Source organism: Felis catus, chromosome C1 (assembly GCF_018350175.1).
Source record: "Felis catus isolate Fca126 chromosome C1, F.catus_Fca126_mat1.0, whole genome shotgun sequence".
Taxonomy (NCBI): Eukaryota; Metazoa; Chordata; class Mammalia; order Carnivora; family Felidae; genus Felis; species Felis catus.
In genome coordinates this window covers 166,912,957-166,930,556 of record NC_058375.1, presented here as the reverse complement: position 1 = coordinate 166,930,556, position 17,600 = coordinate 166,912,957, and the positions used below count along the sequence as shown (strand labels likewise).

General features: G+C 37.7%; 1 protein-coding gene across 8 annotated transcripts in view; it reads left to right on the top strand.

Annotated features, from left to right (window-relative positions):
- Nucleotides 1-17,600, top strand: part of CCDC141 (coiled-coil domain containing 141) — a 227,767-nt gene that overhangs the window by 82,614 nt on the left and 127,553 nt on the right. For all 8 annotated transcript variants that reach the window (XM_019838320.3, XM_019838319.3, XM_019838318.3 and 5 more), the window contains exons 5-6: nt 703-811; nt 4,897-5,150. In XM_019838320.3, coding sequence (XP_019693879.3) covers nt 703-811; nt 4,897-5,150 — 363 coding nt within the window. The remainder of the gene's footprint in view (nt 1-702; nt 812-4,896; nt 5,151-17,600) is intronic.

The following is a 17,600-nucleotide window of genomic DNA, read 5'->3' as shown; positions in this document are numbered from 1 at the left end:
TGCATTCCCCCATCCTAAATCTCCTTCCTTCTTATAAAGGAAATCCTTTGGTTTATATCTCTTCAAATCATTTTTTGCGCAAAAATATATATTTTTATTTTGTGTAAGAAATGGAATTAGACATTGATTCTCAGTCTTTTTGAAATGGCATTAGACTTGTGTTATTTTGAAAGTTACATTTTTTTGGTTCTAGGTCTAATCACAGAGCAAAACATTATATTTCAACTTTCTTAAATTATATTTACTTATAATTACATAGGCTACTGGTTTACCAAACTTTCATTGTTTTGTTTTTGTTGTTGTTAGCAAGCTTTCTGGTTATTCTTTGATGAACTGCTTTACATGTTGAAAAATGGCTGCTTAGACACAATAATTTTAGTTGAAAATTCCAATAGACATTTATCGGTAAACTAGTTAGATTATTTCAGCATATATGACATATTTCCAAGTATGAAAGGAATACAAAGGAAGGAGAAGAAAATTTTTACTTTGGCACTTTGTAAAGTGGCAACGTGCAAACACACAGCCTCATACAAACACCCTAAGCCAGCACGCACTCACACAAACACACACATCATTATACAAACACACACATTTACAGTCAACTAGGCCATGAATTAATGAAAAACTTGTACAAATAACTCAAAGTGGCACATTAATTTTTATTTTTTCAAATGTCTTTCCATTGTATTTCTGTTGTAGTTTGCTATTAAAATAGACCAAGCTGAAGATTTCCTCCGGAACACCCAGGAGTTTGAGAGTGCCGAGTCCTTAAAATCCCTTCTGCAGCTTCATGAAAATCATACCAAAGGCAAGAAATATGTTTATTCCTCACCTAACCTTTTAGAGGTTTTACAATATGTTCACATGAGAATGCTCACGCGTGACATCGTATTTTAAATTTGTCTGTTTATACCTCAAACTGTTCCAAGAGAGGTTAAATAAAGCTTTATTTTTGGTCATCTGTTTCAGAAAAGACATAGTTGTAAATGATTCTAAGGGGATGTTAGAGGAATAGCCTCCAAAGATTTGGTTATTCAACCTGCCACATTTTATCTCCTGAGATCAGAGGCCATGTCTACCTTGTTCAGCCTTGTATCCTCAGCATCTAGCACAGTGCTGGCACATGGTGGATCCTCATGAAATATTTCTTGATTGAATAAATGGTTGAATTCAGTGAATGTTCCTTCTCAAGGTCAGGAAATGAAGAGCAGTCTTCAAATAATAGCTTTGGATAAGGAAAATACCGTTTTCACTATTACACTTATTTTTTAAAAAGAGAGTAGAGGAAGTCTACAATTTGGTTGGGGCATGTATACATTTATTGGTGAGTAACCTCCGTGCTTCCCATGGGTCCCTGTTATACCACCCAGCACACTGTGTAATAACAATTTATTTCCATATTTGTCTCCATCACCAGATTGTGAGACTCTGGAGGGTAGGTATTAGTACATCTCTGAGTCTCTACGATGTAGAATAGCATCCAACCCAAAGTATGTTTATTGAGTGTCATTTGTATTTAATTCCAGTGTAAGACACAACACAATGATACAAACCTGAGGAATAAACAAGGCACTACATTAAGGAAGAGACAGTTGGTTCTAAGCTCTGAAAGATCACAACTAAGCCCTCCACTTTTCCAGTGGTCTTCTTACAATGAACATAATACCTAAGAATATTCCTCACAGTAGCAATCGTATTATTATTTCCTTGTTCTTAAGTGTTTTATATATATTTTAAATGTGGCTGACATATAGGTTCATTAGGGTCCATTATACTATTTTCTTTACTTTTGTATATATTTGAAAGTGCCCACTGAATGAGTTTAGGAAACACCATCCTGCTGCGGAACATTTGGAATATTTTAAAATCTTTTAGGAAGAAATATCACTCATGATCTCGATGCCAAGACTGTAACTTTGATACTTCTTAGAAATTACCCATTTGGAAAGATTATTTAGCAAGTTATAAAGTCACTTAAGCTATGTACATCTCTATTTATCCATCTTGAATTTATTATATATACTTAAGAATGGCAAACTTTACAGGTATTTGTATAAAATCTACTTTAATATTAACTTGCTTAGATATAATGACAATCAAAATAAATAATAAAAAGCTAGTAAATATCTACTTGCCTCACATCACAAGGCATTATGTCAGAAATGGGGATTTTATGTATGCAAAAATGCAGTCTTTAAAATTAATACACCATAGGGATTTTGTATTTCTTGAAGCTCATGATATTCTATCTAGTTTACCCTTGAGGAGAAATACATTACTTTGTATGATCAACTGGTGGAATAAATAGCTAGGAAAGCATGAACAATAAATAGTTAAGATGGAAGAAACCAACAGAGGAAGAACCAAAGGAACTGACAGAGGAAACTGAGGGAAGAATTGATCCACTTTAATGGGTAGCAGTAACAGACTGATTGTAGTCTAGGTACAGTTTACAAGTTGTCTTTGGCCAGAGACTCCATTCCTGGTGGTACTATAGTAGTAGTTACACTATTTTGACAGATGTTGAAACAGAAAACCAGAAAAAGATTGCAAATGGAAATTTTGGATTATTATATGCATTCTGTAGGAACCAGAACAGGTTGGCATGATCCACTGTCAGTGTGCAATACCCTAGCACTTAGAGCTATACTTCTCTCTCTCATTGGAAAAGTCTAGTGTGTAGGAGCTAGTTATGGAAGGGAAGAAAATAAATACTATGTGGAAACCCTGCCACTTATCCATATTTCCTGTGTGTGTGTGTGTGTGTGTGTGTGTGTGTGTGTGTGTGTGTGTGTAACTTTCACAATATCATAACAAACTCTTCAATGCAAAGGAAATACATATACATATAAGTGGAGAAGCAAAAAGTAAATAAATAAATGGAGAAGCAGTCATACTGATTATCACATAGGCTATACAAATTAAAATTCTTCAGTTTGATACACAAGGCCCTCTATAACCTGTCTTCACCTCATTTGCAAGTTCTTTTTTTTCACTTCTATAAAAGAACCTGTTCTAGACAGATAATTCTTTTTATGCCCCTGCCTCTCCCATCTCATTCATGTTTGCTTCCATTTCTTTAAGAGATTTACTCTCATGTTCTCCCTGCCTCTTCCTGCTCTATTTGAATGATCCCATCCTCTTTTTGGTTCAAGTTGTTCTTGCTGTTTGTTGCTTTGCATAGTTAACTCCCGATCAAATTGCCCATTGCACATAATCACACCTTGCTTGCTCTGAGCAGATAATACCATCTAATACTTTATATGACAGCTCTAGGTCATGTGACACAAACTACTTCACATTCTTTCTTTTTCATGTCAAAATCTCTCTCCAATATCTTCACTTATATCATTCTCTCTTCCAGATCTCCCCCCCGCAAAAAAAAATTGTCAAGTTAAAAGAGACAACTGGCACAACTACCACAGCCTAATTATTGCCACACAGTTAACTGTGGAATGTTAGAATGCTAAAGTAGAGTGCCATGGCTCTAAAGTAGAGAGCCTGACATGGGGCTTGAATCCACAAACTGCAAGATCATGACCTGAGCCAAAGTCAGACACTTAACTGACTGAGCCAACCAGGTGCCCCATCAAAGTCTTTTTTTATATCTCTAGAGGACCACTGATCTCTAGCATGTATATCTCTCTTAATTCTTCCCCCTCTTTTAATACTTTGATCTCATTCAAGCATTCTACAAAAACTGTTGAACATTTCTCCTATGCCAGTCACTATGCTAAGTGCTAGGAATGTTATCCTGGTCACTGTCCCCATATCGCATCGGAGCCTGGTGGCAAAGGGAGACAACAAATCAACTAACCAAACACATAAGTATAAAACTACGGTTGTGTTAAGAGCTATTAATGAGAGGAATATTGTATCATGAGAACAATTAATAGGAGGATTTGATTCAGTCTGGTTTATTCATTGAAGAATTGGCAGTTGAATAAGGCCCAAAGTATGAATAGAATAAAGGTAGAGAAGGAAGTGTTTGAGGAGAATGGTGCTCCTAGCAGAGGACACAGTGAAAAGTTCTGGGGCAGAAGGGAATGTAGCATTTGTAATGTATGTAAAAAGAGAGGGATGAAGAGTAGAAAGATTAAGAAAATCTGAAAGGGAAGATAGGGACCAGACCATGCCAGACTTAAATTATGTCAAGGAATCTGTCCTTAATTCTAAGGCTATGGGAAGCCATTGTTAGGTAGGTGTGTGTGTGTGTGTGTGTGTGTGCGTGTGTGTGTGCACACATGCACACACACACACACACACACACACGCATGCATGTGTGTGACATACTGTGTTTAGAAAAAAATCTCTCTGGCTAACTAAGGAGAATAGATGAATGGATTGGAGAAAGATGCCATTCAGAGGTGGCTGCACAAGTCCAGGCAACAAATAATGTTTTCTGTAGTGAGGACGAAGAGAAGTAGACACTTGTAGGAGACAGAGGGTGAAATTGACAGGTCTTGAAAATGAGGGAGAGGAATGTGTCATGGATGACTCCTGGGTCATAGAATTTAAACCTCATTAGCAGCCCATTCACTTCAGAACATAGAACATGTCAAGGAGAGCAGGCACCTTAACAGTATCACACCACTAAAACCTGACTGAAACAGTGCCCAAATCCCACGATCTCTCCCCTCCTGTACTGCATTACACTATCACTGAACTGCAGCATCCTATCATTTGGCAGTTAGTGCTACAGAAATTGTTAGGTTATGGTATCTGGCTAGTTGTATCACAGGCATTTTATGTTTACACATTTGAATTCCTTACAGTATAACTTATTGTTAATATAAAGGTTACATACATTTGAAATTCTACCAAGAGTCTGAATATTACTATAGAAGAGCTTGCTCATATCACTATTCTTTCTTCTTTCTAATTTTCTTCTAGAACTCTTAGAACGATCTCTAGCCCTTTTAAACAAAAGTCAACAACTCACTGACTTCATAGAAAAATTCAAGTGTGATGGACCTAATGTGAATTCTGAGTTGATTCAGGGAGCTCATAACAGCTGTCTGAAGATTGACAGCCTTCTTGAGCTTCTACAAGATAGGAGACGGCAACTAGACAAGGGTCTGAAGCAACAGCAGCAAGAACTGGGTCAGGTTCTGAAGATATGTGAGTGGGACCAGCAAGAAAATCAGGTAACTCAAAGGGGAGTTAATGATATCCTGACCTCAGCTAATGAAGTTTGGCTATTATGTGGATTAGATCTTTCCTGGGATGGTTCTTCAGTTGCCATGATCAAATTCCTTGGTCTTTGGTCCAAACTAATAGGTTGTTTTCTCACACGAGTTAAATGAAAAACAAAGGTTTGTATTTCCTGTCATCATAATATTGATTTTATAAATGGGAGAATACTTATGGGTAGTTTTGAAAATGACTATGTTCTATTGTTGGATTCTCTTTCTCACATCCTTCTAGGTTACTACTTTTAGACACATTTCTTTGAAATTCCAAATATAAATTGTAGCTTTCTTGAAAGTTAGAGAGGCAGGATGATGCTGAACTGTATTACATTGCTGCTAATGTCAGTGAAAAAGTCTGTCAGCCCCAAATAGTGTTCTTAGAAGACTGGTCTGGTGCCAACGAAGGACTATGACCTTGGCCTGTAGCTAGATGTTCAATGGTTAGAAAGGGTTGGGGCAAGAGGTTCATGAGTTTGCATGTTTTTTAGAGCTCATTACCCCAACTGCAGGAGCAACTCTGGTCAGTTGTCAATATTCTTGCCGCACATTCCATCTGTCCCAATTACTTGAGGCTAAGCATGGATAGAACTCTCTTTGCAAACCCCCAACTCAAATAGGTGGGATATTTATTGCATTATTTCTAATTGTCCCCATCCCATGCTTAAATCTGTACCAATTTATTGGAAGGAATTTTCAGGGGGAAATATGTGAAAGGAGGTCTCCTGGTCTGGATGTATGGGGAACGGGTCCCTTCACATGTTATATATTGCTGCTCTGATCCCGATTAGACAGACAGACCTATGGCTGGGAGCATAGATGAGGCCAGGAAAAACTGGTTCTTATTTCAAACTGGAGAAATGAAGACTTAAATGATAATCACCCCTTCAACTAACACTTATTCTACTAACACCTACTCTGTGCCAGGTGCTATCCTACTGGGAATAACAACACACAAGACAAAGTCCTTTCCCTCTGGGAATTTCCCCTCTAATGCAGTTTCTCAATCTCAGCACTATTGACAGTTGGTGCTGGGTAACTTTGGAGGACTGTACTATGCACTCTAGGATGTTGAACAGCACTCCTGATCTCTACCCACTAGATGCCCGCAGAATATCCTCATTGTGATGACAAAAAATGTCTCCAGACATTGCCAAATATCCCTTGGGGGGCAAAATTGCCCCCAGATGAGAACCATGGTTCTAGTGTGATTAGAAAGATACACCATAAACAAATGAAAATGATGTGTTATAAAGAAAATAAAATAGAGCAGTAAATTTATCTTGGGTTGGTCTATTTTTAATTAGAGAAAGCCTCTCTGAGGAGAGGCCTCCATTCATACATTCTGCTGGAATTTTATTTCCACCCCCTCAAGTCACCATACACTTTCCAACTCATCTCCACTTTTAGCCCTTTGGCATAGACTACTGCCAGCTGCTGTCTTGTTTCTGCTGTGTTTTGCCTGTCAGCCCTCATCCACTCCCCAGTTTACTTCTTTGCCCACCCCACCTTCATATCCTCATTATCCAATGCAATGGTCTTTTTACTGGTGATTCTGGCACAACAAAGGAAAATTAATGCTCAGGACAAGAATTAACTTAAAATTGTTTATCAGACAAATGTTTCCGGAGTTCCCAACCTCCCTGTCATAAATGAGTCTATTATAACACACTCTTTCTCCTTGTCCCTCTTTTCTCTTCCCTAATCCTGACCTGACACCATCTTCCCAGATCTCCTGTCCCCTTAAAGAACCCTTCCTCTTATGTCTTTGCATTGAGTTTATAACCCAAAGCCTTACCTCTAGGACTTACAAATTTCAAAATGAACATTTTAACTCAGACACATACTTAAGAGGAATATTGTCATCCCTGGAAATCAGAAATTTTTTTTTCAAAATGACTTTATTTATTTATTTAGAGAGAGTGTGTGCACAAGTCGGGAAGGGGCAGAGAGAGAGGGAGAGAGAGAGAATCCTAAGTAGGCTTGATGCTGTCAGCTCAGAGCCTGAGGTGGGGCTATATCCCACAAATCATGAGATCATGACCTGAGTGATATCAAGAATTGGACACTTAACTGACTGAGCCACCCAGGTACCCCCAAAAGATGTTTTGATAATAACTAAAGTAAGGTATTGCAGAAGGTTTCTGACATGGTGAGTTCTCTAACTTTTGGCGTCTCATCATTTTTAGGAGGAGTATATGCTTTTATTGATGAGGTGCTTTTTAAAAGTAGACTTTAGGGGTGCCTAGGTGGCTTAGTTGGTTAAGCATCCGAATCTTGGTTTAGGCTCAGGTCATGATCTCCTGGTTTGTGAGTTGGGGCCCTGCACCAGTCTCTATGCTGACAATGCAGAGCCTGCTTGGAATTCTCTCTCTCTTTCTCTGCCTCACCCCACCTCTCTCTCTCTCTCTCTCTCTCTCTCTCTCTCTCTCTCTCTCTCTCTCAATAAATAAGCTAAAAAAATAAAAGTAGACTTTATTTAAAAAAATTATTTTAACATTTTATTTTTGAGACAGAGAGAGACAGCACATGAGAGGGGGAGGGGCAGAGAGAAAAGGAGACACAGAATCCTAAGCAGGGTCCAAGCTCTGAGCTGTCAGCACAGAGCCCGATATGGGGCTGGAACCCACGAGCAGTGAGATCATGACCTGAGCTGAAATCAGATGCTTAACCAACTGAGCCACAAGATTCCCCCAAAATAGACTTTATTTTTTAGAGCAGGTTTTAGATTCACAGTAAAACTGAGTGGGAAAATACAGAGTACCTCCTGTTCCCACACATGTACAATCTCTCCCAGTATCAACATCCTGCACCAGAGTGGTATATTTATTATAATCAGTGAATATACATTGATATATCATTATCACCCAAAATCCATAGTTTATGTTATGGTTCACTCTTGGTACAATATGTTCTGTGGGTTGGTTAAATGTATAATGACATGTACCCATCATGGTAGCATATAGAATAATTTCACTGCCCTACGAATCCTTTGTGTTCTGCCTATTCATTCCACCTTCACCCTAGTCCTTGGCAACCACAGATCTTTTTACTGTCTCCATAGCTTCGCCTTTTCCAGAATGTCATATAGTTGGAATCAGTATGTAGCCTTTTCAGATTGACTGTTTACACTTCGTAATAATACATTTAAGATTCCTCCATGGCTCGATAGCTCATTTCTTTTTAGCGCTGGATAACATTCCATTGTCTGGATATGCCATGGTTTATTTATCCATTCACCTACTGAAGGACATCTTGGTTGCTTCCAAGGTTTGGTAATTATGAATAAAGCTGCTATAAGGATTCATGTACGGACTTTTGCATGGACATAAGTTTTAATTCATTTGGGTAGATACCAAAGAATACAGCTGGTGGCTCATACATAGTAAGAGTATGTTTATAAGAAACTGCCAAACCAAATTCCAAACTGACTATACCATCTTGCATTCCTACCAGCAATGAAAATTCCTGTGGCTTCACCTCCTGACCAGCATTATCAGTGTTATCAGTGTCTTGCACTTTGACCATTCTGATAGGTGTGTAGTGATATTTTATTGTTTTAATGAATTTCATCTTTAAATTGGGAAAAATAACTATTAATTCACATAATTGTTCTAAGGGTTAAATAACATATGTAAAACACATAGCACGTGGCACAAGAACAGACACTCAGATCGATGGAACAGAATAGAGAACCCAGAAATGGACCCACAAACGTATGGCCAACAATCTTTACAAAGCAGGAAAGAATATCCAATGGAATAGACAGTCTCTTCAGCAAGTGGTGCTGGGAAAACTGGACAGCTACATGCAGAAAAATGAACCTGGACCACTTTCTAACACCATACACAAAAATAAGCTCAAAATGGATGAAAGACCTAAATGTAAGACAGGAAGCTATCAAAATCCTCAAGGAGAAAGCAGGCAAAAAGCTCTTTGATCTTGGCCACAGCAACTTCTTACTTAACTCTATCTCTGGAGGCAAGGGAAACAAAATCAAAAATGAATTATTGGGACCTCATCAAAATAAAAAGCTTCTGCACAGCGAAAGAAACAATCAGCAAAACTAAAAGGCAACTGACAGAATGGGAGAAGATATTGCAAATGGCATATCAGATAAAGGATTAGTATCCAAAATCTATAAAGAACTTATCAAACTCAACACCCAAAAAACAAATAATCCAGGGAAGAAATGGGCAAAAGACACGAATAGACACTTCTCCAAAGAAGACATCCAGATGGCCAACCAATGTATGAAAAAATGCTCAACACCACTCATCACCAGGGAAGTACAAATCAAAACCACAATGAGATACCACCTCACACCTGTCAGAATGGCTAACATTAACAACTCAGGAAGCAACAGATGTTGGCAAGGATGTAGAGATAGGGGAACCCTTTGGCACTGCTGGTGGTAATGCAAACTGGTGCAGCCACTCTGGAAAATGGTATGGTGGTTCCTCAAAAAACTAATATTAGAACTACCCTATGACCCAGCAATTGCCCTACTAGGTGTTTATCCAAGGGATACGGGTGTACTGTTTTGAAGGGACATATGTACCCCAATGTTTATAGAAGCACTATCAACAATAGCCAAAGTATGGAGAGAGCCCAAATTTCCATCAATGGATGAATGGATAAAGAAGATGTGGTATATATATGTACAATGGAGTATTACTCAGCAGTCAAAAAGAATGAAATCTTGCCATTTGCAACTATGTGGATGGAACTGGAGGGCATTATGCTAAGCAAAATTAGTCAGAGAAAGACAAATATCATATGACTTCACTCATGAGGACTTTAAGAGACAAAACAGATGAACATAAGGGAAGGGAAACAAAAATAATATAAAAACAGGGAGGGGGACAAAACAGAAGAGACTCTTAAATATTGAGAACAAACAGAGGGTTACTGGAGGGGTTGTGGGAGGGAGGATGGGTTAAATGGGTAAGGAGCATTAAGGAATCTACTCCTGAAATCATTGTTGCACTATATGCTAACTAATTTGGATGTAAAAGAAAAGAAAAGAATAAAAAAAGCCCATGTAGCACAAAGTCTAGCATTTTAAGAGGCACTTAATAAATATGAGTTTAAGAGGCACTTAAATAAATCTGATTAAAATTTACAGTCTATGAATTCTTTCACATCTGGTCCACAATCTTTCCCCTGGGTTTGTCATTACTGTTAGTATATATGTCGAGGTCTCTCAATACTGTTTAATTTTTGGAGGCTGCTCTAGGTAAGGGAAAGCTTTAAGAATGTATATTTGTGGTTAAGAGAACTAGCCTTTCAATTAGACTGCATTCCTAACAGTATTCAACCAAACTCAATTTTAAAATAATAATATGGATAAATGTTATTTTTAATAAAATTGGCCAATAATTAAGACAGTCATTTTCTTAAGTATAAAATTTAGGCTCTTATTTTTAATTTTCTTAATATTTATTTATTTTTGAGAGAGAGAGAGGGAGAGCGAGCATGAGTCGGGGAAGGGCAGAGAGAGAGGGAGACAGTGAATCCCAAGCAGTTTCCATGCTGTGAGTGCAGAGCCTGATGTGGGGCTCAAACTCATAAATCGTGAGATCATGACCTGAGCCAAAGTCAGATGCTTAACCAACTGAGCCACCCAGGCACCCATAGGCTTATCAGTCTTAAAACATCCCATGTTATATTTTCTCTTGTTAACACCAGTGACAACAGCTGGAGTAATTAATAAAGTAACTGGTGCTTCTTTGGGCTCGCTTGCTTGTAAGAGCACAGATCCTGGGTCCAGACTTTTAACTGAAAGCAGTTAAAGTCCTGGCTCTACCACTTACTAGCTGAGTAACTGAGAAAGTATTTAGCCTTCCTCAGACTCAGTTTCCTGTCAAATGTAGATATAATAGTATCTACTTCAAAGTGTTGTTAGGATCGTCAAAAGAGTTATTATATGCCAAGTGCTTAGAAGAGTGACTGCCACATAGTAATTGCTATATTGGTGTCAGCATTGTTTTGTCATCTTGTCTGAAAAAGATAGACATATTGCATATTTCTATACTCCTACCCACCTCCACCACCATGCTTAAGTAAAGACTATGCTTTTTAAAAAAATTTTTTAATATTTACTTTTTTATTTTTGAGAGAGAGAGGGAGACTGAGTGTGAGTGGGGGGAGAAACAGAGGGAGAGGGAGACACAGAATCCAAAGCAGGCTCCAGGCTCTGAGCTGTCAGCCCAGAGCCTGACATGGGGCTCAAACCCATAAACCTTGAGTTCATGACCTGAGAAGAAGTTGGACACTCAACCGACTGAGCCACTCTGATGCCCCTTAAGTAAGACTATTCTTGCATTAAAAGCTAGTTTCATTATTTGTCTTGAGTTCAAAAGGTGTCATCAAATAAAACTCACTTTTATAATTTCAACAGCCATTCTTGCTCAATGGGCATTCAATTAGTAGTAAAACAAAAAGATAGTTGTATTGTTTTCTGCTTATGATTTAATAATCAAATTTAAAATTGTAGATGAGATCACTATCCACACAGATAATTTCTATTAGCATTTGGCATACTACGACCTTCCAGACCTTTATAAAAGCATGAGGCACAATCACAGGCACACACACATTTATTAAAGGAACACCTAACCAAACAAATAAAAACTAATGGAATTAACCTATACATGCTGTATTATTACCTCATTTTTATTTATTTATTTTTTCAATATATGAAATTTTATTACCTCATTTTTAAATTAAATTGAACAAGTAATAGGTATATTCTTGTGTCAAAAGTACAATAAATAATTTTAATGTAGTATTTCACTATTTGAATGTAGCATAATTTTTTTCATTGAAGTAGAGTTGACATATAGTATTATATTAGTCTCAGCTGTACAACAGTGTTTTGACAATTCTATATATTATTCAATGCTCATGCTTACCAGGATAAGTGTAGTTACCGTCTGTCACGATATTACACAATTTAAATTTTCTTTTTTTTAATTAAAACTTTCTTTCTAATATACATTTATTTTTGGGAGAGAGATGGAGCAGAATCAGGGAAGGGGCAGAGGGAGAGGGAAACAGAATCCATAGCAGGCTCCAGGCTCTGAGCCATCAGCACAGAGCCTTACACGGGGCTTGAACCAACGAACCATGAGATCATGACCTAAGCTGAAGTCAGACGCTCAACCAACTGAGCCACACAGGTGCCCCAAGCTATTACACAATTTAAAGCAAAATCATATTGATGAGGAAGTAGAGTCTCTCTAGTTTCTCAATATTATAAGCAATAATTAATAGTTTGTGTGTTTATAATTATGTGAACAAGGAAGTATTTTAAAATCCAGGTAGATACAAGCATAATTATATTACCTAAGTTTTTAAGTTTTTGTTCTCTTTTAAAGTTTTGTTGATGCAATGGTGAATGAACAGTGGCAGCAGCAGCAACACCGAGTTGGGTGTGTCTCTGTTAGATAGTAATTGGGCTCTATAATTATCATGTTCCTGGATAATCTACCTGATAATCCTAGAACATTGTTGAACCATGAGTTTATACAGAGGCACATGCTTCATTGGAAGATAAAGATTTTTTTGTCAGGTCTGTACTTATTTTAAGGGAACATAAGAGCTGTTAAATCTTACATTAATAAAATTCCAGCTTTGTCAATCATTTTAACTACTTAAGAAAAAGGAAGATTAAGGGGGGAATTAGAGCAAAGATTACTGATGAATAATAATGTACATGTCTGAATATCTGATGCGTCTTCTCTCATAAGGGCCGTTTAAAAGGTACATTTCGTGCTTCTCTGTTTCTAAGTGCTTATGGCCTAATGCTGTGAACTATGTAGTTCAGCTAACTCTCCTTTGGAAAAGAAATTAGCCGACCAGAAGGGTGGTGATATAGGGTTTGTATCAGTCACAAGAAAATAGCAAATGAAAACCACATACTTTTCCATCTTAATTGGGATGTGATGGTCTGATAAACATAATCATAGCATGTTCTCTCGTTATCATTGTTTTTCAGATATAAAAATGTGCACTTGTTTTGCACTTAAAGATGAGCGGCTGGCTGACCTTTCTTCCTAACTCCAGCAGCATTTTATTTTGCAGATAATCTGCTTCATTAATGAAAATCAGAAGCAGCTTGGAATATTTCGTGCATAATTAATTATCTTGGCAAGAAGATTTATGAATGTAATTTTTCTCAATTGCTCCAATCAGGCAAAAGTGAGACAAACAAATAAATTAAAACTAAGTTATTCATGATCTCTTTGTATAAGACAGTGTCAAGGACATCTAAAAGAATTAAGTAAGACATAAGGGCATATAATCTCTTTTTACTACCCAGATCACATATACTTATAAGATACAATTCTTTGCAGGAGGAAAAACCGGTAACAGAATTCACATTTGGAAGGTTTTATAATTTCAGTACCATGTATATCATAATCATGTAGCCATACGTAATCATATTCTTCATCAATAGGCAATTAAAATGGCATCAAAGATGGCACATATAAGCACAGCCTCAGGGCATCAGCCTTGTACCTGGTGGGAAGCTGTAAAGCTTTTGTGTGGGTGTGAGTGTATACACTTACACACATACAAGTGTATTCTCCTTTATATGATCCTATGTTGTAAACAGGACTTAGAGCTTGAACGGTTGACCAGATTAAATTAACATGAGGTAACATAAAAGTGCCTAGGTTAGTGTGTTTTTTAAAAAAGTCTCTGTTTGAATGCAGCTTTCTAACACTGGCTGGCATAAAATCAAAATAAGGATTGAATTATCTTGGAGATACTGATATCTAATAGCTCAGCCCAGTAACAGACATACATGACTTTCTAGCCACTCATAGATTAAAATTTATCAGAGTTTTATTTAAAAAAAATTTTTTTTTTAGTGTGTGTTTATTTCTGAGACAGAGAGACAGAGAGTAAGTGAGGGAGACAGAGAGAGAGGGAGACACAGAATCTGAAGCAGGGTCCAGGCTCTGAGCTGTCAGCACAGAGCCCAATGTGGGGCTGGAACTCAAAAACCATGAGACTGTGACCTGAGCCAAAGTCAGACTCTTAACCAACTAAGCCACCCAGGCGCCCCCATCAGAGTTTTATTTTAACACACAGATGAGCTCTAGAATTTACTCTAAGACATGCCAGCAGTAAAAGCAAAGTATCTTACAGTACAGGAGAAGCATATGATTTTACAGCAATAGCAACCCCTCCTAATAAGAATGCATGCTAACGGGTATTGCTTTCAAAGACACTGCATGTCAAAGGCCATGACAGAGGGACTCTGGTGCAGATAGCATGGATATCAATTCTAGCTTTGACATTTACTAGTTACTTCTACACTTCAGTTTCCTTTTCTGAAAATGAAGATAATAATAGTATTTATACATTTTTATAGATTTTCTATAAAAAATGACATTATATATGTAAAAATGTTTAGAGCACAGCTTAACATAAGGTAAGTGCTCAATAAATGTTCAGATGTTCACCATATCATTATATATATTGGTGGTCACTTTGTCAGCTTTACTGGATAATGTCTGCCCATAAAATCTTACATGTTGGCCAGATCCCACACCAGTTCTCTAAATTACTAGGTAATCTTAGCTTTCCAAAATACTATGAGATGGAGGGAAAATAAATGCCACTTCATGGCTTGGTAGTGAGTATAGTTTCTTCAGAAAGGTAACTTTATTTGTAAGTTTAAAATTAATTTTTTCAGGGTGTCTGGGTGGCTCAGTCGGTCCAACTTTGGCTCAGGTCATGATCTAACAGCTCATGAGTTCAAGCCCCGCATTGGTCTCTATGCTGACAGGTCAGAGCCTGGAGCCTGCTTTGGATTCTGTGTCTCTCTCTGTCTCTGCCCCTTTTCTGTTCATTCTCTCTCTCTCTCTCTCTCTCTCTCTCTCTCTCTCTCTCTCTCTCAAAAATAAATAAACATTAAAAAAATTTTTTTAATTAAAATTAATTTTTTTCTTTTTTACCCTTTAGCTATTTTTTTAGCTCATTTATACTTCTTATGGTTGATTATGTAATCATTAAGCTTTGTCATTTCTAAATACTGTTCAATTGGCTTAACAACATTTTAATTAGGAACAATTATTTAAGCCCCTAAATAGTCACTAAGAGGATCGGGGGACACACACTGTGACTAAATGGCACTCTCTGCAGTGGTAGGGCCGGTGATAAAGCTGTTTGATATGGGTGCTCGATGGGAAAGGCTCCACATTGATCCCTGACCCTCAGACCCTTCCATTGTGTGACAGAGTTCGCTGCTGCTACTTGAGCTGTCTGCTCAGCCCCATGGCTGCCTGTGATCTCCTTCTACCACCCCAATCTCTTTTTCTTCCCTGCCCCTGGTGCTGAAGATTGTTGGCTTTCCTTTTCTCAGCACTGCTACCACCCCAAGCTGGCCAAGAAGTGGGACTCATTCTTTCCTCTTCCCTCATTCTCATGGTCCCCAAAGACAAGTAAAGGGTATGATTAATTTTAATGATTTTTATAGGAAGATTTATAAGCAAATAAGATAAACAGCACATTTTGAAAGAATGACAACATCTCTTAAAATTGAGCAGTTATCCTGTCAATATGAGAGTTTCTGACTTTCAGTTTTTCCAACAACCAAGAATGTAGGCCAAAGCTTCAGTGTCAAATCTATTTGTCTGTGTGGCTTAGAAATGGGGATGGTAATGTGAGAATATCAAACTTTGGTCCCACTCCTAAGTAGCCCTATCATGTCTTTTCTTTGTCTCTCTGTCTCTGTCTCTCTATCTCTGTCTCTGTATGTCTCTCTATGTCTCTGTCTCTGTCTCTCTCTCTCTCTTTCTCACACACACACAGGGAATATAATTAACTCCAGGTCACTTATGGTAGAACCCTAAGTTATATTGGGAAAACTGTGCCTTAGATATTTTTGGCAGTAATGCACGTTGCTGGGACACTAGGCTAGTCTCTGTTTCCTTTCTTGAAATAAAGACTTTCTTCTACTACTGGGAGGGTTTGCCCCAATGAATCAGAGGTAATGCTAGAAATAAAATTTAGGCCCAGAGGTGTCCACTGTACTGATTTTATCCACTGGACTAAATGGCTTTCTGTCATTAAGTAGTTGAAAGTAAAGAGCCTACATAAACACAAACAAGAGTTGAGGCCAGTCTTGGGAAGGGAAGGGAGGAAGTCCTTAGTGCCATTTTTCTTCTGTATAGATGTGAGAAGAAAAATGTTACGTCAACACAAATCAGAATAATCAAATACATAAAATTGTGACTCCAGACAGGGAGATAGATTATCTCTGAAGCTGTTTATAAAGTAACAAATTTGCTTCATGACAAACAACACCTTTTAGCTTTCCTACTACCCACAGTAGAGGATACTGGGATTCCATAATTTGTTGAGGAGATACTAATACCTTCCAGTTGACTTCAGTAATTCATGGAGGGCTTCCAGATTCCACAAAAGAAACATTGTGAACTTTATCCTCCCAGAATCTCTGGAGATGAAGGCCAAATAATCATAAGCCAATAGTTAGTCCCAGAATGCATCTAAAAAGAAACCCAATCCATGTTTTTGGGAGTAATTCTTCTTTCTTCCCCTGTTCCCAAGTCCTCAGGTACAAAAATTAGCAACATGGCTTTAGTGCCTCTTTCCCTAGTATACATTATCACCCAATGGAGCAAATGGATATTTGAAATTTGGTTATTGCCTAGTTAAATACAGAGCACATTTGACCATATTGCATAGTACAAAATAATGACTACTGGTTTCCCTACTGTAAAAAAGAAAAAAAACCTTATGGGAGATAAAATAGTTGTTATAATACTAGCATGCCTTCAAAAACAAAGTAGACATTAAAACTGTCACCTGTGGCCATCCACTATGATTGAAAACAGCTTTATATATGTGTGCATTTTTGATAATTGGAAGAGAGATTATCAAAAATTCCTTGGTTAAAGAAGATAAATAACTGATGCCTTTTCCTCTCCTTTATCAGTTTTTGTCTCTAGTAGTAACCAGTTATTTGTCAAGAATTGTTCTCCACATGGAAAAGAAAATGAAAGTAATTTGAAGAGATTTTCATCTTCCCTTAAGCATTTCTATTAAGGTGGTTTGAATTGCTTATTGGTAGCTCGCCTCCTCCAGCATAGTTTTAAACAAAGATCAAAAAATAAGATCTGATCTCGGATTGTAGAACAAATTGCAGAAAAAGAGACTGGTAGTTTTTGGCGGTCTGATGCATCGCTTTGGGCTGCAGCAGCAGTTCACCTTCGTGCCACCTGAGTGTTTTATTCTTGACTGTCAGCATTTTCTGTCACTTGTGCTCCCATGTTTTACTCCTGTCTTTGGAATCCTGTTTGCCCTTGCTGTCGCCTCTACTCACAGCTTGCCTCTTCCTCTCAAGCACTGTTCCTGATGGGCCTGACC